The sequence below is a fragment of the Rhyacophila brunnea genome, unplaced genomic scaffold (genome assembly GCF_057557595.1).
Source record: "Rhyacophila brunnea isolate RB1 unplaced genomic scaffold, BYU_Rbru_1.0 scaffold_24, whole genome shotgun sequence".
NCBI classification, from domain to species: domain Eukaryota; kingdom Metazoa; phylum Arthropoda; class Insecta; order Trichoptera; family Rhyacophilidae; genus Rhyacophila; species Rhyacophila brunnea.
Window position 1 is genome coordinate 816,594 of NW_028232904.1, and position 22,565 is coordinate 839,158.

The 22,565-nt window shown below is 37.6% G+C and overlaps 1 protein-coding gene across 1 annotated transcript; it reads right to left on the reverse strand.

Moving 5' to 3' along the window:
• Positions 1–559: 559 nt before the first annotated feature.
• LOC147068863 (uncharacterized) lies at positions 560–21,903 on the reverse strand. The gene is made up of 4 exons (XM_085951556.1): positions 21,556–21,903; positions 6,292–6,450; positions 5,026–5,124; positions 560–689 (listed from the first exon to the last, which is right to left on the reverse strand). The coding sequence occupies exons 1-4, from the start codon at positions 21,901–21,903 to the stop codon at positions 570–572; spliced, it is 726 nt and encodes a 241-aa protein (XP_085807682.1). The 3' UTR covers positions 560–569.
• Positions 21,904–22,565: the final 662 nt, after the last annotated feature.

A 22,565-nucleotide genomic window follows, 5' to 3' on the forward strand; every position in this document is an offset into this window, starting at 1 on the left:
GAAAAAGCTTAGAATGAAGTAAGAAAGACAATGGCTTTAACAGTTTGAGGTTATGACATTATTAGGTTTCGGTAGCGCCGTGTGCGAAGCATCAGTCACTGGCCAGTTTATAAGTTCCATAATCAACCAGTTCGTCAGATTTTAGTTTCTTCGTGAGCGGATGGCCTAACTGATATCTTAGGGTGAGACATACGTGGAGATAATAATATCAGAGTAAATCATCAGCTGTCATCTGCAAATTCCTTTTATAATTTGAAGCGAATAGTTAGATAAATTGAATATGCGAGCTCGCGTCGGGTACACTGTATACTATGAAAGTACCGAAGCCAAGAAAAAGCTTGCGCCTTTATTATATTGAACCCACCGCGAGTGGAATGTGTCGTGCCGGGATTGCTGAGATGTTTTTACCCTGATGACTAGGTATATGAAATTTTATTGTCTATAGCTCTATCGTAACCAAGGTAATAACAACTCAATAATTCCGTCGCGCAGGAATGAAAGTGACTGTGGCGTTCAATTTTCTGCGGATCCATTTGTAGCACTTTTGTCCCATATTATTGTAAAGTTGACTAACCTGGTATATTTGAATCCGCAGCCAACTTCAGTACAGTCGCCATTGCTTCGGTGGAAATGTTGCCATCAATTACAATGAGAGGCGCATTTTTAATCGCTTTTCGATTTTCCATTAACTGAAAATGATAAGATTCAATAAAAAACAGAATTCATACACAACAACGACTAATTAGCAGTGGCAAAAGGTGGAGATAGGCTGTGGAGATTCGACAAAAATAGTGTACACTAAAGTTTTCACTCATACTTATTTTAAAATCAATGCATTAGGTTGTTATTTTTATATTAATTTATTTTTTGCTAAATATTGTACGAGCAAATAGCTATAACCAAACTACGATGGGACGCATTTGGTAAAGTATTTAACCAACGTGCGCTATCAGTGCTCGTGTAGTATGACGTGAAAAAGGGATCGTCAATATTATTAGAGAAATAAGTAGCAACGTGGCATAGATCAGTACATGTTGGGGATAACGCGGAAAGTCCACAAAAGGAAGCATTGGATACGGAGGCAGATCAGAGAGTTATATGAGAGACGTCACCCAGCTGATGAAATGGGAGTGCACCGGACATGTAGTTCGGACACATCATCATCATCATCATCATCATCTATATTCTATATGACTGCATTCATTCATCGATTATCTACTCGCCGAATGATCGAGAGGTCACAATTAATATACATGCCTACATATTATATTATATGGGTATAGCCACATTGAAAGTAATACAGGATTGTTAGAATAGTACCTACATAAGTAGTAAGTGGACTCAAAACTCGTCAGGAAAATGAATAAAGAATATTTTAATTACGATTTTCTGAATAAATTCTGAGGCAGAATACTTAGAACGAGGGTTTATTAACTTTTTGATAAGTCTTCCCAATTTATTAAGAAATTCTTTTAAAGACAATTTTCATAAATATCAAAAATATCTTTACTATGGTTTTAAATTAAAATCTAAACTTCTATCTCTTATTATTCATTTAAAATCAGCAGACATCCTAGAAAGTAGGTACAGCGATTTTCTTTTATTTTGTTAACTGTCAATTCATGGTGGAACTGCATTGTATTGTTGTTTAATTTAATAAAACGCATTTTTTTGTAGTACTTGTTCCACTTTTAATCAATAAATTAGGACCGGTTTCGTCCGCCTCAGAGGGACATTTTCAACTGAAAACCTCAACCTCAACTGAAACTTTCAGTTGAAAATGTCCCTCTGAGGCGGACGAAACCGGTCCTAATCTATTGATTAAAAGTGGAATAAGTACTACAAAAAAATTGCGTAAGTATTATTAAATTAAACAACAGTACACCGATTTGTTTCCTGAATCATATGTTGTGGATGTATATCGTTGTTCGTATGGCGGCAAGTTGTCTTGATCATTTTTGGCAGGCTCTATGAGCTCAATCTTGTTATCCGTTCTACATGTACATGTGGCGAAAAAATACTGGATTCAAGCCACATCCTATGGGAATGTTCTAAAACGGAAAGGAAAGAGTCGCCCAAGTCGGTTAAAAAGGCCATTGGACTCATCGGACCGTCCGACCTGGTCGCCACAAATGCAATTTTGTTGCATTTAAAAAAATTGCGGCGTCACACTGTCGAGATGTATTTACTGTCAGATTATTTATTTTATTCTTTAATCTATGCTAAGATTGTTCGGCAGTTTTACGATTTACAAGTATTTACAATTTTTTTATTACCTCTATGTGTTCTTATCTTCCATGGAAACTTTTGACTAATTAAAGTCATGTTAATTCAGTGAAAGTACACTTGAGTGCATGTCGACCGAAGTCTTGTGTAATTGCTCCTGTGACATTCCCTGTCATACATAAATATGTATGCTTTACTTATATCCAAACGTAGGGTCCTGTGATACGCCCGATTAAAGCCGAGTGTGGTTTGGTGAACTTCAATGATCATTTTTGATACCCATGTCTCTGGCACGCGCTGGGCATGCAGAAGGAGTTTTATAAGGTAGACTATTATATATTTATTTTACTTATATGTAATATTTTCACTTCGACTACGTCGTACAGGCTAATGCTCTCGTTTCTGATTCATGGACCGGGTTTTCTGAATCCAAACTTTCGTAATAATTCACGTGGGGGGACATGCTCGTCGAAGGTCAAAATTGAGTTTTTATTGTATATTCAAACCATGATCCTGGACACTCCTTAAACGTTGTAGATGATCTATTTATATAATTTTGAAGCCGTATTATCCTTTATAGTTATTTTAAACATTTGATGACTGCATGAAGTATTTTTGTTACATAAAATAGTATTCTTTTAAACCTCTCGCTCTAATGTTTTAGAATATAGTCATATTTCGGTACATAACTGTGCAGTGGTGTTAAGATTTTTTACATTTATTAATTTTTAAACGCATTTATAAAACCATTAGCATAATTTATTACGAGATAATTTTTGTAAAATATTCACGATAAAAAATTATATTGATAATCTCTGTGATCCCAAATTTGACAAGAATTAGGCATTTTATTATTCAAAAAATCGGCAAGATTAACACATTTCAAGATGATTCTAAAGATATTTATTATAAGCTATGTCTTTGACCATTTAAGTGTGATAAACATCTTATGAATAATGATTGCTTTAAAATAATTATTGACCTAAGAATAAGGTAGTGTTTTTTTGAAATACGCCATTTCTTTTGTCATTCCCCAGTGGTTAAGCTACAACATACGGCCGTAGCCATAAATTGACAAACTATAATTGAAGTAGGGAGTAAAATGATATTGACGCGCGTGTTTGAACATGTACCGTTTAAAAAAAAATAAAAAAAAATTCGGTTAAGTACATGTTCAAACACGCGCGTTAACATAATTTTACTCCCTACTTTAATTATAGTTTGTCATTTTATGTCTACGGCCGTATGTTGTAGCTTAACCACTAGGGAATGACAAAAGAAATAGCGTATTTCAAAAAAACACTACCTTATTCTTAGGTCAATAATTATTATAAAGCAATCATTATTCGTAAGATGTTTATCACACTTGAATGGTCAAAGACATAGCTTATAATAAATATCTTTAGAATCATCTTGAAATGTGTTAATCTTGCCGATTTTTTGAATAATAAAATGCCTAATTCTTGTCAAATTTGGGATCACAGAGATTATCAATATAATTTTTTATCGTGAATATTTTACAAAAATTATCTCGTAATAAATTATGCTAATGGTTTTATAAATGCGTTTAAAAATTAATAAATGTAAAAAATCTTAACACCATTGCACAGTTATGTACCGAAATATGACTATATTCTAAAACATTAGAGCGAGAGGTTTAAAAGAATACTATTTTATGTAACAAAAATACTTCATGCAGTCATCAAATGTTTAAAATAACTATAAAGGATAATAAGGCTTCAAAATTATATAAATAGATTATCTACAACGTTTAAGGAGTGTCCAGAATCATGGTTTGAAAATACAATAAAAACTCATTTTTGACCTTCGACGAGCATGTCCCCCCTTAAGAGAGAAGTCTCTTTCCATCTGGGCTTGATCCAAGTAACACTATGTGAAGTGTAACACTATAGGAATCTTGTAGACTCTAGGTCTAGTGAAAGCCAACCACAACAAGGTTTTGGAAAAGTTCTTCTGTAAGACCTTTGACACAGTTTTGAAGAGTGCTTCACGGTTAAAGAATACATTGAAGTTAATGGCCCCACCAAACCACATCTGCCCCGCATCACACCCGGTCTTAATCTGGTGTATCACGGGACTCTAAGTTTGGTGTGAAGAATATTTTTTTATGACCGGGAATGTCACAGGAGCAGTTACCCAAGACTAAGGTCGCCATGCACTCAAATGTACTTTGAGTGAATTTACATGACTTTAAGGTACCCACGTGAGAGATGAGCAGGTAGAGGCCATATTAAAAATTGTAGTAAGTAGCAGATTAAAGCTATTAGAAAAATGCCGAATATTCTAAGTGAAGAGATCTTCACGTTGGCAGTATGACGCAGCAAATTTTATAAATGCAATAAAATTGGCCTTTGTGGCGACCAGGTCGGACGGTCCGATGGGCCCAACAGCTGCTTGAACCGACTTTAGCAGCTCTTCCGTTTCCGTACACATTTTAGGACATTCCCAGAGGATTGCATCTTGTATTTCTCTGCCACATTGCTATGTTGAACGGGTAACAAGACCAAGCTGAAAGAGCCTGTCAGCGAAGCCAACATGTCCAGTCAAGAATTGACTGGTGTAATGATCTGGCGTCAAAGCGGTTATCTCTATTCACCATTTGATATTTGGAAAAAAGCATATATGTGTGCCTGGCTTTGGTGGAGGCATCCCATTTTTTCTGCTAGGTTTTTAACGCCGCATCCAGCGTCACTAGACGGATAGTTCGTTTCTTCGTGAATAGTTTTTCACCAGCAAAGCGGGAAATAGTATATTAAGTATATAGCTGAATTAGCTCACAAATTCTGGAGTTATCGTGGCATGCGCAGCCATGTCGCCGAACCCAATCTTGCACTCGCCTCTGGAATCCAGCACCGCCAAGTATCTAGCCGAGGCATTCTGTGGAACAGAAACATACAATATTTATTTGACGAAAAAGTATACTGATTTAACTCTTATCAAATAAAGCCACAAACCTATAACATCTTTCATATATCTCATATAAAGTCTTCTTTTTTTGCCGTATGTACCTAATCCAGTATCAGACGTCCATAATGTGGCGGCATTTATGAATACGACGTATGCAAACATTACAACTGGATATAGATAGAAAAAACCCAACGGTCTATCAATATTTAATATTTGGTCTGCTGAATACATTAAATGCCCAGAGAATTTGCAAAGCACCTAATCGAAGATAATCATAGATTTGTTCTTATTTTGGTGTCTATCGGGGGATGAACGTTGTGTTATTTTCACCCGCGATGTTATGTTTAGTCGACGAAGGTTTCTTGATGTGTGTGTGACATGGTATGTTCGGGAAGTGATGAATAATACACGAAGTTGGTGTTTTCTTGGTTTTATATTGTAGTAATAAAGTTTGGATAAACACGGCACAAAGAAATGACTGTCACATTGATTTAAGTTTGAGTTGAAATAATTACATTAATTTGGAATTTAGATACCGTGCGGGACACAGAACAGTGGGGCGTGTCGACTACACTGTAGGAAGGCGGAAAGATAACTCTCTACATTTCCGTTTGCGTTATTGTCTATGGTCTATAAATGACCATAGACAATAGGATGTCCGTTGTAGGGTTATACGAAACCTCTACACTTCTTCTATCAAAGGTCGGAGACAAAATTTCAGTACGCCGCATATTATAGTCGCACTCTTGAGTATTATTGGTCTGAGGCGGAAGCCTTAAAAACAGTTTTTTTAGGCAATAGGCCATAGGATAATACTCACTTTAATAGAATGTGATTCTTTATTATAAATTATGTAATTATGTATAATGCCAGTATAAACAAAAACAAAATTTCAATTGTTGAAGTGATTTAAATTATTATAATAATTAATGTATCTACTCAAGTAATGAATGATGACCTGCATAGGCTGGTACATATTACATTTCAGACATTTGACTGCAAATGAAGTTACGCAGAAGGACTGCACGTCTATTAATACATTACTATAACGGCAAAATACTTCAAACTACTACAATAGCAATATGATTAGCTCATTAGATGTCTATTTATTTTTCATCTCTAGATAAAATCCCTCACCTGATTGGCACTGATGACGCTCATCGAAGACGACTGATCAAGGCCTCCACACGTCAAAAGCAGCGGTTCTCCACCGAGGGCGTGGATGCAGGCGGCCACATTGCGTCCGACGCCACCCTGTGACACCGTTACGTTGGCTGCATGGGTCGAGCCATCCAACTGAAAAAAAAAACAAAAAACGGCTTGTAGGTATTACGATTTTCATATTACATATCTGAAGGCATTAATTGTAGATTAAATCAGTTCAAATCATAAAAAATCATAGGTAAATAAAAAAGTATTGCTATTTCACGCTACCAGCTATAGACGAACATTATTGCTGTCGCAGTCATTCTCATTACAAGGATGATTACTTGAGCGCTCTGGGAACGGGCTCCTGAATGGCGAGGCATTTCGCAAAGCGAAACCACACGAGACGATGCCGGCGCGACGCGTGAACATGAACATTGTATATTATATTAAAAATTTTTTTTCGACCATGTCCGATCCTAATAGGATCATATAGGCCTCCACAGAATAGAGGTTTGTATTAACAGATTTTGTTTTTTACGAGAAATGGATGTCAGCCACTTGCTCAACTTTTTAGGTCCATACCCTGACTCTGTGTACTTGCCAGACCCACGATTCGAGCCTGGGACCCAAGGCATGATAGTCCAATGCTTAAGCCGCGCGGCCACTGTCGGCGTATATTTAAAATAGCCGGTTAAAAACACATACTTATTAGAATTTGTTTTTGTATATGAATTAATGACTACGGTAATAGATCAGAACACTTTTAATAAATCAAATATAAAAGAAATACTTATTAAAAAAAAAAACTTTTTGCATACATTGAGTGGGTGTTCAGCGCTCTAGCGCTTTCAAGGGCGCATCGCCACTGGGAGCTAGGGCAAACCTTCATTCAGCAATTGATTAATCCCAGTTGATGATAATAATGATATAAAAGTTCCATTTGGATGTATAAAGGCTCTCTCAAATATCTTTAGTGTTGTCTTTAATGAATCGATATATTCCAAATTAGTTTCCAAACATAATATTATTAGGTAGATACCTTCATAATATATTTCAGGTTGAAACGAAACAAATAAAGTGGCCCACATTTCCATCGATTACCCCATTCGGAGTTACTTATCCCATATAAAACTAATTTATCTACCCGTGGTCGCGCCATATATCTCTATAAACCGGCAATTTATGCAAACTGCTCGAATTTCCGCTCCACCCCCTATTCCAGAGGTTTTCAAAGAGTGAACCTCGACGCTCTGGCGAGTTATAATTACAGATGATGCGCGGTTACTTTACGTGAGACTGTTCTGGCCAAATAATGTAAACAGGTGAAAATTCCTGAAAAAAGACGACGATTGTTATCTGATGGATAGAAGGAGGTGGTTTTGTGATATTGCACAACGTTGTCTCAAAGACATTCGATGGATGGCGATTAGGTGAAGATAAAATATTTCGATTATCGTCTACACCCTACACCAGTACTTCTCAAACTTTTTCATACCACGGACCTCGAAATCAGAAAAAAGTCCAAGGCTCCCAGAATCCCCAAAAATCTTAGTCTTAAGTGACCAACAGTACTTTAGTTACCATTAAATATTATTATAGGCATATTTTTATTAAAAAATTAAAAACAGTTTAATGAGAGGGGGTGTAATTGCATATTTTTACTTAATACATCAATATCCGGTACAATGTTTGAAATGCTAATTCGCAGGGTTTGCTCCAAAGTCTCCACTGAAAGACATGACCTGTGCTTATTTTTCTTACCAGTAATGATGAAAATGCTGTTTGGCATAGGTATGTTGTCGCAAAAGGAATTATGATTAACAATGCTGCTTTTGCGATTGACGGTTATTCTTGCTGTCGCTTTACCAAAATTCTGCAAGACTTCTTTCATTAAATTCGACTTCAAGGGAATTATGTGATGTATTATCAATCAATTCTTCTTGATCTGTCTACGTTATATAATCATATTTAAAGGATTTAGCAAATGGTGTTCTTATCCAATTGTACTTTGGTATTATAAGTTATTATAATATTAAATATTTATTATAAATATTATCGTCCAGTGACCACGGTGGCCGCGCGGCTTAAGCGTCCCAGGTTCGAATCCTGGGTCTGGCAAGTACACGTCATATTGTTTTTAAATTTGCAAGTGGCTGACATCCATTTCTCGTAAAAAACAAAATCTGTTAATACAAACCTCTACTCTTTGGATGCCCATATTATGATCCTATTAGGATCGGACATGGTCGAAAGAAAGATCACGTTTTTATGTTTTTTTTTCAAATACGAAATATTTCGCGGCGTTCTGGGGCAGGAGCCCCAGGGGCCGCGCCCCCCAGTTTGAGAAGTACTGCTCTACGCGATGACTAGAGCCAAAACCAAGAGATTGAGATTGCATGAAGCAATTTTGAAAAAAAATAACATCTCTTCTGCAATCGAGATAGGTCTGGGCACTCGATGAAGGGCGATCAATGCTACACCATACCCGTACTGGTACGGGGAAGTTAAAGGAACGGGAAATAAAAAGGCTGGAGGTTTTTGAGACGTGGCTGAATCGGCGTATCACAAAGATATCCTGGAATGATCATATTACCGACGAGGAGTTTTGTAACGAGCCAATAAGATATAGGATCGACGGTATAGAAGCGTACGTAGAAGGAGATTCTCTTGGTTACGTAACTTCCGTAAGTGGCTCAAATATCCAAGGCGTCGGGGATCTGATACGACTGGTCCAGGAGATGTTTTGCAATTTGGGCACAAATCTTCGACAGAAGAATGTAAAAATATCACAAAATTTTGTTGCGTTGTTTATTTTTCATAACGACTGCCTCAGGGCTCGAAATGAACCGGAGCGCCGTTCCGGTTCGTGAAATCGGTAAAATTACCTCTCTTTTGGAAAAAATAATTTGAGAGTCTGAGCTAAATAGGCAATATAACAAAAAAAATCTAACACAATTTTTTTTATAATATACACATAACATTAATTTGATATCTATGTAAATATCTTCAGAAAATTGTCGAGCGCTCCGGTTAGTAAAATTTTCCATTTCGAGAGCTGGCACTGACACAGAATCAGGAAGTGTAATTTTTCGTGGAGGAGACGACACGTAAAGAATGAATAAAAAAATGTTCGAAATTAGATACTCGTATATAAAAGATTTGAGAAACTATGTGTAACTATATAAACAAGTTCATTCATTTAATTATTTTTATGGGGAAAAACAACTCAATCCGTATTAGCATATTGATCGGCGATATTAAATAATATCCATTTCCCGTAATGTCCAATTATGGCAAACTCAGCTGATTGCAATGATTGTTTCCGCGATATCGATTTTTCCACAAAGTCAGCTATATCCGATGACGCAAATTCCATGGTAGCTGACTCAATTAATTATAATAATTATTTCCTAAATATTCTTTTCAAGATATTATTTTGATTGTGAGTACATCAATAAATAGCGGATCATAATTCATTGGACATGTCATTCGAATATAAGTTCCCGGTCTGTTATTATCTCAGTCTCTGTATCGCTCCGCACAACATCTCATTCTACCGAGATTCGGACCTCGGAACAGTATCATAAGTATTGTAACATAACTACTGAAACATACTCTTGTACCAACTGTTTAAGCTGAAAATAAAACTCGCTCCATCCATCGGAGCAACCACCAAATCTCGACGTCATCATCCACCATCCATGGTTCCCACAGTGATGACGCCAACATGTTTTAGGGTACCGTATTTTTTTAATACGCGACGAAAGGAAATTGTTGAAATTCACTGCAGTATTGCATTATTTTGTAGTGCTCTCGCGTTATATTTACGAGTGCCAAACTAAACTAAATAATGGTTTATGAACTAAATCCCTTCGCGGTTTCCGCCAGTGCCTATAATCCATCTCAAATTTACACTTTGTTCAAACGTTTGCACTGGCCACAATATAATAACCAAATATTTTCATTTTTACTATAATCAAATAAAATGATATTATCTTTGCCTATACAATCCAGAGTAGATCGTAACCTCATTAAGTAGCCAATAGATGTTCTGAAATTGACATTTCGTATCTGACGTTCAATATTTTCGATAGATGTTATAAAAAATCAAGTAATAAATTAAATAAAACCAAAAATACAGTTACGTTACATTATTTTTGCAATAAGCGTATTTTTGTTTTTATTTTATTTAACATTTACCATTAACACTCCCCCTTCTCAAAAATATTGAATGTCATAATATAGGAGGACCTCCTATACACGTCGTGTCAATGTTAAACCATACGTTTGAGAGTAAACTGACATTTATTAGCCATATAGTTACCATTTGTAACAAGGTGCTTAAAATGTTGGGATTCGTCATGCGTACTTCCCGGGTCTTTTCGGATGTTACGGTATTAAAACTTTTATTTAATTCTTTAGTTCGAAGCAGACTTCTTCTTCAGAGAAATTCTTGAGACTCCTTTACTTGAGGTTGTATGGATACTATCCGTAGCTTTATGCAACTGAATTTCTATTAGGCATGCTTACATACTGCAGTCTGCAATTTAGAAGAAATCTTTATTTAGCTACATATTTTTTTCGACTTATACGAGGTATAAATGAGAACTCTGCCATTCTGGGCAGTATTGACCTGTGTGTCCCTGATAACTATCTTAGAAATAGAGAACATCAGTTGTTTATTCTCCCAAGGTGCAGAAACAACCTGCCACTGGTAATCAGTGATGCCAACCGTACTATAATTTTAGTACAATACTATAATTTTAATTCTGCGAAAAATGTAAAATACTATAATTTTACGACAAATATTACAAAATACTATAATTTGAAAGGATTCAAGACGAAAAATGTTCCTGTACTCTATATTTTTCAGAAATACTATAATTTTTACCCCTTTGTACTATATAATCAGCATAGAAAAAGATGGCAACACTGCTGGTAATGCTAATTGGGAGGGCGATAACTATGTTCAACGAAATTGCTTCGGGTGTTGATATATTCCACCTACGTGAGGATGAGTATAGGTGGACGTTGTTTTATAAATTCTTAAAATAGGGTCTGCTTCACTCATCCGATGTACTTCCTTGTACCTATCTAATATATATTTTTTGTGTATACACATTTCCACTGTTTAATAACTTACTATTTATCTCTATACTGATATATCTCTTTTTTATGTTATACTGTTTTATATTTCTTTGTTTCTAAATGTCATGTTGTAAACGTCTTAAACTTATAATTTGTAATGTCCACAATATGTTAAAAATAAATAAATTAAATTGAATTGAACCATTTCACATTAACACTCCCCCTTCTCAAAAATATTGAATGCCAGATAGGTACTAGCTGTCACTGTTAGAATATCGCAATTAAAAATATGGCGATCTTACATCAAGCACTAATCCTGGCACTATACGGTGCTTTGACTCATTACTTACTTTAGTTGGGTACTAATAGAAAAATGGTTCGAGGGGGGGGGGGTCCATTTTGAAAAAAAATCTACGATATTTCTTTAATAATTTTTAAGGCTGCGGGAGAGGGTGGGGGTAAGATAATCTAGCATAGTTATTCATAGCTTCTCTTCACTTCAACCGCGGAATACCGCACTTTTCCAGGTGAATTCACCAAACCCAGACACTCCGCATTTTAAGTCTAGCGATAAACACCTGACCTGCAGATACAACTAAAGGTTATTGCAAGCTTTCCCTACTTGCTTGCTAGATTTCGTATCCAAAAGTGGTTATAGAATGTGCGTGAGTTATTAGGACAGTTAGTGTCCGTTTGTAATGTCCACACTGTCTTCACGTATGATATTTGCACCACTTTGTGAGTGCCACGGGTTTTCCAGTGACTATTTGTCTTGCGTGTCGTAGAATACCGAGAAGAATGGAGCCAAATCGTTAATGGACTATTTGACAGCGAAATCATCCAGGTCACGATCCTCGGTCGTGAGGTATTGACGAAGAATAAGTAGATGTGATATTTGATATTCCATGTATCTATATAAATAGTATTTTTTCCATTTCTGGAGGGGGGGGGGGATACGGACCCGAAAACCCTAGCCCTTGAGTATCAATAATAAGTGTGTACAGCAAAAACAAAACAAAGATTCTGTCCGTAGATTGTATACGAACACTTCGTTCAATTTTTTGAATAATATTTATTCATTTATTTTAAAATTCATTATTGTTGTCCCTAGACACTTAGTGCAAAAACGATATGCCTGATCAAGTATAAATACAAAACTTTGATGCTAGGTATTGCCATTATTCGTTAATATAAAGTGGGACTAAGACTTGTTTCGTATTTCAATAATGAATGGCATTTGACAAATTAATGAGTTATCTAACAAGCTTAAAGAGGCTTATAATAGAAGGGCAAACAATCTTCCTTCATTTACATTAAGAGGCGCACTCGGAATTGAAATCAAGAAGGGAAGGGGCGCACAAATTATGATAGAAGCAAGTAATTATTATTAAAATTCTATAGCTAAAATACAGCCATATTCATTTTACGATATTAAAGGGTTATCAAATAAGAGATATATATATATTATATACTGAACATTTCTCTCAATAAGTTGATAGTGTTACGAGTAGGCAATCCAATCCCGAGCCAAAATTCTGATCCCGGGATTAAAGTTTGACAATCCCGAGATTGGCATTTTTTTCCATTGTTAATATAAAAATTTTATATTTACAAATAACATTGATAAAATTGGTCAAAAATAAATCTAGTATAATTTATAATATTTAAGACATATATTTTTACTTTTGTATACGCTCAATCTTGGAAGTACACAAGTTTAATGGAGTAAATAATATTGTAATATAAATAATAATGTGAATTTAAAATGAGATTACTGTTTCTGATAGTAAAGACTTAATGAATGGGTGGGTTAGCGAGATTGAAAATAGTAAAGCAAATCATGGTGTACTTATGGCCTTTCCGCCTCATAAATCTAATTAGTCAGCCGAATATTATGAAACTGCCGTAAAACGTATGAGATCATGGTGGAATTTCTTTGTTAAAAGTGCGAAGCATTGTTTTTTCCGATCTTTGTCATTTTTATTAATTTATGTAAAAAAATAAAATAAATCGGCAACTTACACATGGGTATAAATCAAACTTCATTCAAACTCAGTTTATTTCTAATGTAGTTATTTGTTATTAAAAGTATTTTTTCTGTTATATTTTCGTTTTTACTTTATTTTCAATAAAAATTGATATAAAAATCAATCCCGAAAGTTTCGGGATTATGTTTATTAATCCCGGGATTCATAGGTATAGAAAATAGCTCGGGATCCCGGGATTGGAATCCCTAGTCACGAGTTGTATGACATGTTGCACCAACTTGTTGGAACCACATATCGTCCACATCAAAATCATCTAATGCATGCCAGAAAAAACATTGATCATGTTTCTGTAGCGTTCTCCATTGACAGTAACTGCATTGCCATTTTCGTTTTCAAAAAAATACGGTCCAATTACACCTCGATACCAACCACACAAAACTGTAATTTTTGTGGATGTAAAGGTGTTTCAAGAACAGCATGTGGATGCCTTCGTCTAGCAGTAGATTATGGCCCCCACAAGGGGGGGGGGGGTGACTAGGCTCTAGTCTAGGGGCCCGGCGTAGCGGGTTGACCAGATAAATGAGATAAATACATATATTAAATTTGCTCTAATAGAAAAAAAATCGCCTGCGCTAGTTTAGTTCTGAATGTGCCCGCTTCAAGATGTGGGGGCCATGCAGTAGAACGACCATCCCTCTCGGCACTCAGCGGTATGCAGAGTATTTATCAATATACAAGCTGTGGTACTCTTAATTTGGTTTGTCCTTCTAAAGAAATTTCTTCCTCACCCTTTGACTTTTGATCACACACACAGTTTTACAGGTTATCATCTCTATATGACCAAAAGTTCTCGAATTTGGAGTTTTCTGATTATGGAGCAGTTGGTATGTTTAGCCGTTTACGAAATTCTAAGCATCCGTTACCAACACCATATATTACGGTTATTGATTTGCTAATAAACATAATAATCTATTGCCATTTCATAAGCCTGGTGACCTCAATTAGATAGGACACTCTTGTCTACTTTCTTATCATCGGACTCGAAATTTTAGGAGCTTTCTTATATGGAGTATCCATGTTTCAACTTTGTACTGTTATGCATAAAATCAATAAGTAGATAACAGATTCTAATTAGAGAAACCGCAACTTCCCCTAATAACAATAGCATCCTCTCTGATATCAATAATATTGTTAATTTAACTATTGATTCGATTATTCTAATTAATTCCAGAAAACCACAAAACAATAATATAATGTTATTTGTGTTGATAATTAGAAGTATCTAGAACATTATTTCTTTCCATATATCGACCATTGTACCTCTTGTATTGTAAGTTGGCTTTCTATCAATTGTAATATTTGTATTACTGTAATTCTTCTCCGTTTAATAAATCAAACATCTATCAAAAGTTTTTCTCTTTTAATTTGATATTTTTTGTGAACATTTCCGCTCTCTTTTTGCTATTCCTGACTAAACAAAATATACTTTAACAGAATCCTGTTTTCATAGTCCTCTGTATAATAATAAAATAGCAAATAATACCTTTACAAGTATAAAGACTATTTAAATTCGTAATTACGAAACCTAAAATAACTAGTGAAAGTGATAAACTATCTTACTTAAACTACTCCGCTTTTTGGGGACGTAACAGTACGTTTACACTGGGAATACTACACTGATAGTTTAATACATTATGATTGCAATGGAAACATGAGTGAGATATGTGGGATCATATTAAACAAATCAGTGAAAAATCCTCTTAAACAAAGACTTTCCTTGATAACTAGCTTATTACAGTATATAAACAGTGACGACCCGTGGGGGAAGGCAGATTGAGCGTCGTTTGGGGGCGGCGGTTACTCGAAGGGCGGCAAATTGAGGAAAATCATTTGGAATATATAGAAATAGCTACCTAAACTTAATAATAACGAAAATATCTTTCCATTAAAAAATTCAGCTCATTGGTTTTGTCGGGTTTGCGATAACTAGTTTACTTCCGTTGCCCTTCGACGTACTTATTAGTCTGATATTTTGTTAGTAATGTATCCATAAACACATTTCTTAGATATTGGATGGATGGAAGGATGATAGAAATAATGTATAAAACAATGAGGCGGCATTTCGGCGCTGCTTAGGGGCGGCATTTTATCTAGGGACGTCACTGTATATAAATATATTATATTTGTTTTGATTTATCTGTAACACACGAGACAAAGCATATATAAATGTGTAAGAGAGAGAAAGAGACAGGGAGAAGACGTGGTAAATGTGCCGCAGAGGTGGACATGAGATTTTACAACTTTCTTTTTAGACCAAACCAAACCTAATCTAACCTAACATAACCTAACCTAATCTAACCTAGCTCGACCTAATATTACCTCATATAATCTTAGTTTGTGATAATGGTGGATCAAAATGTATGAAAATTTCAAATTTTCAATTAACGATTATTGGATCGAAAAGCCGATGCGCCGACAGAAAAAGGTATTTATTATAATTATTGTTTACATGGAATAAACTGTTTTCGTTTTTTTTTTTTTTATAAAAGCTCGTGTCCACCTCTGCGGCACAATTACCGAAGACGTATTAAATTATGTAAGGCGAAAGAAAAGATACACGTAATCGTACATTTTTAAAAATAAACTGACACTAAAATGAAGGGATTATTTTTATTGGGTTATGAAAGAACACTTATTCTCATAATAAATTGACAGATTATCTAGCATCATCATCATCATCAGCCTGAATCTATCCACTGCTGGATGAAGGCCTCTTCAAGCTGTTTCCACTTATCTTGGTCCTGTGCATTGCGTTGGCACGTACTTCCGCAGAACTTTATCATTTCATCGATCAAGCGGCCTCTAGACCCTGCGGACGTTTTGTACTTCTTAGATACCACTGGATGACTAGATTTGTCCAACAATTGTCTCTTCTTCGAGCTATGTGTCCATTACCATTTAAGGCTTTTAATAAACTCTATTACATCGCAAACCCTTGTCTGCTTCGAGACGAGAGACCTTTGGCTACGGGAAGGATCACCCAGACAGAAAAACCACACAACAACCCGTCTAGACAGCGTGGTGTGTTCTGTCCAAAGTCCTTCAAAAGTGCTAGCATATCGAGTATAATAATATAGAAAGTATAAAACGATATAACAAATTAATTTGTGACAGATTTACGGAAAGGTTTAAATTAATGTAATTTTAATCAAAATATTTTTTATTGCAGAACTAAGCATAATAATCATGTAAAACACCGAGAAATGCGTAGGTCGGTTATATTAATAAACTAACAGTTTGTAAATCAGAACGCGGGCCGCCATTTTGTTTTAGGCGCTGCCAACAGAAGAAGAAAAAATTAACTTCTTTTTAAAAATTAATAAAACCACACGTACGATCATTACTGCCATCAAAATTCCTAGTACGGAAGACGTGCAAGATCATATCTAGATTATCTATCAAAGTTTAATAAGTATAATATTGTGAATTATGTTGTTTATTTGCTTACCGCATTATGCCTTCGAGACAAATAGATTCGCACGTCACTGATTTATATGCCTTGTCATATTAATGCGAAATCTAATATTGAAATCACTACTCTAGTGTTATGTAGTGCTTTGATAACAATAGACAACTATAACAATAGAGATTTCATTTCTTTATCTACACAGATAGCGTCACAGACAATAATTTGACAGAGCTTTGTCATAATAAATTATATTTGACGGACGTAATAGACAAGCCGACACGTCATTATTATCTATAATGTGTTAGATTTTTTCTTTGGATTTAAACTCTTTGGAACATTCTGAAAAAAATCCAAATCCCAGGGAAGCTGGTCGATTTAATAGTGAGGGTATGCACGGAAGGATCCAGAAACAGAATACTAATTCAAATTTATTTATTTTACATATAATGAACATAACAAATTATAAATTTAAAGCGTTCACGACATGAAATGTAATGTTAATAATATTTGAAATATAAATACAGAGCAATGTGAGTTAAAATACAATACCTAAGTAATAAAATAAGAAAAAAAAATAACATAAATAAAAGTAGATGGAAGCACACAGAGTGAACTATTGATAGACCCTATCTTAAAAACTTATAAAACAACGTCCACCTAAATTCACCTCACGTAAGTGGAATATATCATTTTCCGAAGCGATTTCATTAAACATGGCTATTGCCCTCCCAATTGGCATCATTAGTTCTGCACATTGCGAGAACAAACAACGGATGTCCTCGATTCCTAAAATAATTATCAGAGACACACAAACCAACACCACCAAGAATGGAAGAGTTTCCATTTACGCCGCGTATAAATCGGAAAAAATATGTAGCTAAATAAAGATCCCTTCTATATTTTAAGCTACAGTACAGCCACTGATAATATCCATACAGCCGAAAGTAAAGGAGTCTCAAAAATTTCTTCTGGACCCTCTCCACCATAAGGCCGTACTTCGACTGATGCGGGGCCCAAACGAAAGACCCACTCTCAAGTCTGCTTCTAACTAAGGAGTTACAAAGAATTTTGAGTACCTACCGTAACATCCGAAAAGTCCCGGAGAGTACAGAAGACAAAGCCCAACATTTTTAGCGCCTTTTTACAAATGGCATTCATATTATGACTACTAAACGTCAGTTTACTGTCAAACGTAATGCCAAGATCCCTCACAGATGAGGGATCTCCGCCATGCATCGAATACTGTAAAAACAATACTTTTGAGAATTTAGTAAACGATAAAACATTGCATTTATCAATATTGAAGTCCAGTGTGTACAATGTATAGGTCAGGGATGGCGAACCTATGGCACGCAAGATGATTTTGCATGGTACGCGAATGCTTCATTTTAAAAAGAAAAGAAATTACTATTTTGTATATTATACCTGTAAAAAATGTTTTTACAAATAAATATAAACTTACTTATGTACTTACTTATATATAATATTAAAAAATAATGACGACATAGCCATGCGTATTTTCTTCGGTTTTATGTTTTATGTATTATGTTTACCAATCGATGCGCAAATGGAAACGATGAAATTCATGCATACATGACAAATCGCATTGTATAAAAAATAGCAGACAAATTTTTTTCAAGATAATCATTACGTTTAATGTAAATATACAATTGCATAAGACGCTTTTTAGGTTCGGGCAATTAAAAATAAAAATATTCAATCAACAAACTTATGAAATTAATTATCGGCAGTCATTCAAATATATGTAATAACTTACTGGCTGTTGTTTTGACTCAAATATAATATCTAAAAATGGAAAACCGTTCAGTGATGGAGAATATAATATGAAAAAAGAGTGGTGCAAATGCTTCCACGATCTCTTTTGAAATTTTGAATTAGAATTTTGAATTTAGAATTAAAATTAGAATTTTGAAAACAAGACAAAAATATTCAAAGAATAAAAGATATGTCTTTGGCTAGAAATACGGTGAAAGATAGAATATCAAAAACTAGATTGTAATTTTTAAACCTTTAAAAAACTCTAAAAACTGCTTGGCACGTCAGACAGTCGAAAAATATTATTTGGGAAATTTTGGCATGCGTTAGTAAAAAGGTTCGCCATCCCTGGTATAGGTACATGATAATATTATTGTGTCTGAATTGTACAAGGTGACAGCTGTACTGATGAAGCAGGGCCATTCCTTGTCGCATATTCTTGTGAGAGAAGCTCTCAAAGTAGAAGGCGGAACGGATCCCACAAAGTATTAGGCTATACGGGTGATCTGGTGGTCCTTGGGGAAAAATAAACACATATTATACACGATATTTTCATTCCTCTGGAGGATGCGGCGAAATGAATACATCTTGAGTAAAAATGTAGCGTTCTTCGCCAAGTAGATGCATCTGTTGCGAGATGAAATTCCGGGTTTACAACGTGGCTTTGAAACCAATCTATCTGTAAGGGCGTGAAACCTGGAGCCGAACGTAGAGACAAGATAAGGCTTTCAAGTATTCGAAAGCAAATTCTCTTAAAAACTTTGATGGGTAAAAGAAAACCAAAGTTTGTGAATTCGTACGAATGCTGAGCTCTGAGAACAATTTAAGCTCAACATACTTAATGCATTGACGGCGCGAAGGCTCAGATGGTCATTGAAGTTAAATTCCCTCCACCAAAACCCGCCCTGTACCACCCTCGGTCTTCATCGAGAGTATCACGGGACCCATCAATTGGTGATGTGAAGCATCTAAAAATTGGCCTGGACTTAGGTTGCTACGCTCAAAGTGAGCTCTGACTGAGTTTACTCTAATGCAAAGTGCCAGGGAGAGAAAAAGCACATGGAATTTACTTTAAAGAAAAAGAAGCTACTATTTTAATATAACAAAGAACGAAGCTAATCATACAGGCAGCAAAATTTATGTGAAGAGATCTTCACGCCCGTAGTAAGACGCCGCAAATTTTTTGAATGCAAGATAGTTGGCCTTAGTAGCAACCAGGTCGGACGGGCCGATGGGTCCGACAGCTGGTTGGACCGACCTGAGCATTTCCTCCCGTTCGGAGCACATACTCAGACACTCCCATAGGATGTGATTGGCATCCTGTACCTCCCATCCGCATGGACATGTCGGATGGCTTACAAGTCCAAGCTCAAAGAGCCTGCCAGCGAAACCACCATGACCAGTCACAAATTGACTGGTGTAATGGTCTGGAGTCAAATACTTGGTTATCTCCATTCGCCACTGAATGTCTGGAAAAAAGCTGTATGTGTGCCGGCCCTTGGTGGATTCGTCCCACTTTCGCTGCCAGGTCTTAATGGCCGCATCTAGCGACATGAGTCTAATTTTGCGCTTCAGTAGTGCTAATCACTCGCCGGCTCGTCGAGGGGGGGGGACGAGATGATAATCACCAACGTCGGCCTCCTCACCTTTGAGGAGCAACACTGAAGCGCCGCTGACCTGAATGTGCAGGTCAAGTGGGAGAATACCGGCCAGGACCGGGAGCGCGTCGGTTGATGTCGTACGGTAGGCCTTGGTAATGGACAGGAGCGCGCTGCGTTGTCCTCTTAAAAGAGAGATTCTAAGTTTGACACTCTTGGGAATGCGCGGGCACCAGGCACTGGCGCCATAAGCCGCTATTCCCATAAAAATGGCGCCGTAGGCGATCTTGAGCGCCCTTACTTTTAAGCCCCATCCTTCACCAGCCATGCGGCCGATCCTCTGGAAGGCCACCCCAGCCTTGTGGACTTGGGTTTCGGCATGGTGTAGGAAATTTAACATTTTGTCCATTTTGATGCCTAGATAGGTGACGATCTTCGACACTTTCACTCTCGTGTCACCGAATCGGACTGTGGGTAGTCTCGAACAGCTAAGTCGTCTCGGTCCTTTAAGGACAATGGCTTCTGTCTTGGAAGGTGCGAATGATAGTCTAGTTAATCTACCCCAAGCCTCAATTGATGCTAAAGCTTAGCCAACGGTGCTCTCAATCTTCGCCCTGCTGTCGGCCTCAACCAGCAGCAGCGCATCGTCTGCGTAGGCAATGACAGTACAGTCGGTTGGAAGCGGAATTCTAAGGAGATCGTCGAAGAGTACGTTCCAGAGAAGGGGCCCGAGGACTGAGCCCTGGGGACATCCCATGCTGGTTTTCCTCTCTATTGTTGTTGATCCAACACGAAACTCGATCGATCTATTCGTGAAATAACTTTGAATTGACGCGAACAAATTTCCTGGTAGTCTCTTCAGCCGGAGCTTTCGAAGTATAAGAGGCCAGGACGCACTATCAAACGCACCTGCAATGTCCAGGAAAACTCTTAGGACGTATTTACGGCGAGAATTTTCAGCAATAGCAATCACGTTCCTAATGGCGTCGACTGTTGATTTGCCTCTTCTGAATCCAAATTGCTTATCGGAAAGCGTCGAGTGTGTCTCCAGGTGGGCTTCAATCCTGTGGCACAGTAGCTTCTCCAGCACTTTGCCCAGAGCGGGCAGAAGTGTTAGAGGGCGGTAGGCTTTAGGGCTAGACGGCTCTCGGCTGCCAGCTTTGGGGATTACCTTAAGTAAGCCCCTCTTCCAGCAGTCGGGGAACGTGCCGCTTCTGATGCAGTCACTGAAGAGGGCTGTAATCTCTGGCGCGGCGATGGCCCATGTGCGTTTGACAAGTAAATTGTCAATGCAGTCCGGGCCCGGGGCCTTGCCAGCAATCAACGAACGCACGATGTGGTTGATCTCCTGTTCGGAAGGCAACGATGAGTGATCCATGTCGATGGGAAGAGAAGCCTCAAAGCGGGCCATCCTCATGGCGTCATCGTCCCTGGATTCATCATCCAGGAGGATGAGGGCCTCGAGTAGGACCGCAGCCGTTTCAGACTCGGTACTGGTGAATCCGCCACCCGGTTTCTCGATGCCGCACAAGAGGCTCGTCGGTCTGAGTCCCAGCCTCAGTGCGCGATATGGAGGACCCCAGGGGTCCGAACCTCCCTCAATGGTGACGAAATTACGCCAGTAGTCTTTCTTGGCTTGAGTGATCGCTTTCTTGTATTCCGTTCGAGTGGATTTGGCCATGGTTGCAAGGGGATCGATGGAGGCAGGTGGTTGCTTGCGCAGGCGTGCACGTTGATGGGCCTTACGCGCTTTTCTGAAAAGATCACGCAGGCGAGAAACATGCTGCGTTTACCACGGCGACTGGCTTGGTGGTTTGGGCTTGCAGCGTCCGAGTGAAGCTTCGGCTGATCCGGTGATGTCTGCAGTCAGTCGTGAGGCGGCCGAGTGTAGGTCCGGAAATCGGGTTCTGGATGTCCTGTCAAGCTTTTTGGAAAGCGCCTCTTCAAACTTTTCCCAATTCCCGTCGCGCGTTCTAAATCGCGCGGGAGGGGTTGGGGAAACGTCAGAGCCGCCATTGTGCGAGGAGTCAGGGGCCAGCTCAAAAGTGATCAACCGGTGATCACTCATGGAAGCGCTCTCATGGACTCTCCAGCCGCTGATACGTCTCGCGACGGACTCAGTGGCCAGGGTGATGTCGATGTGGGTACTTCCGGAGTTTGCGTGCGACACAAAAGTCGGCACGCTATTAGGGTCGTTGAGGACGACCAGGTTGTGCTGGTGAACCAACTCCTCGATGACATCCGCGTCGCACAGGGGGGTATCCACGGGCGCCCAGAGGGGGGATTGCGCGTTCGCATCCGCACAGATGATGACATCCCTGCCACCAACTGCGCGTAGGATGC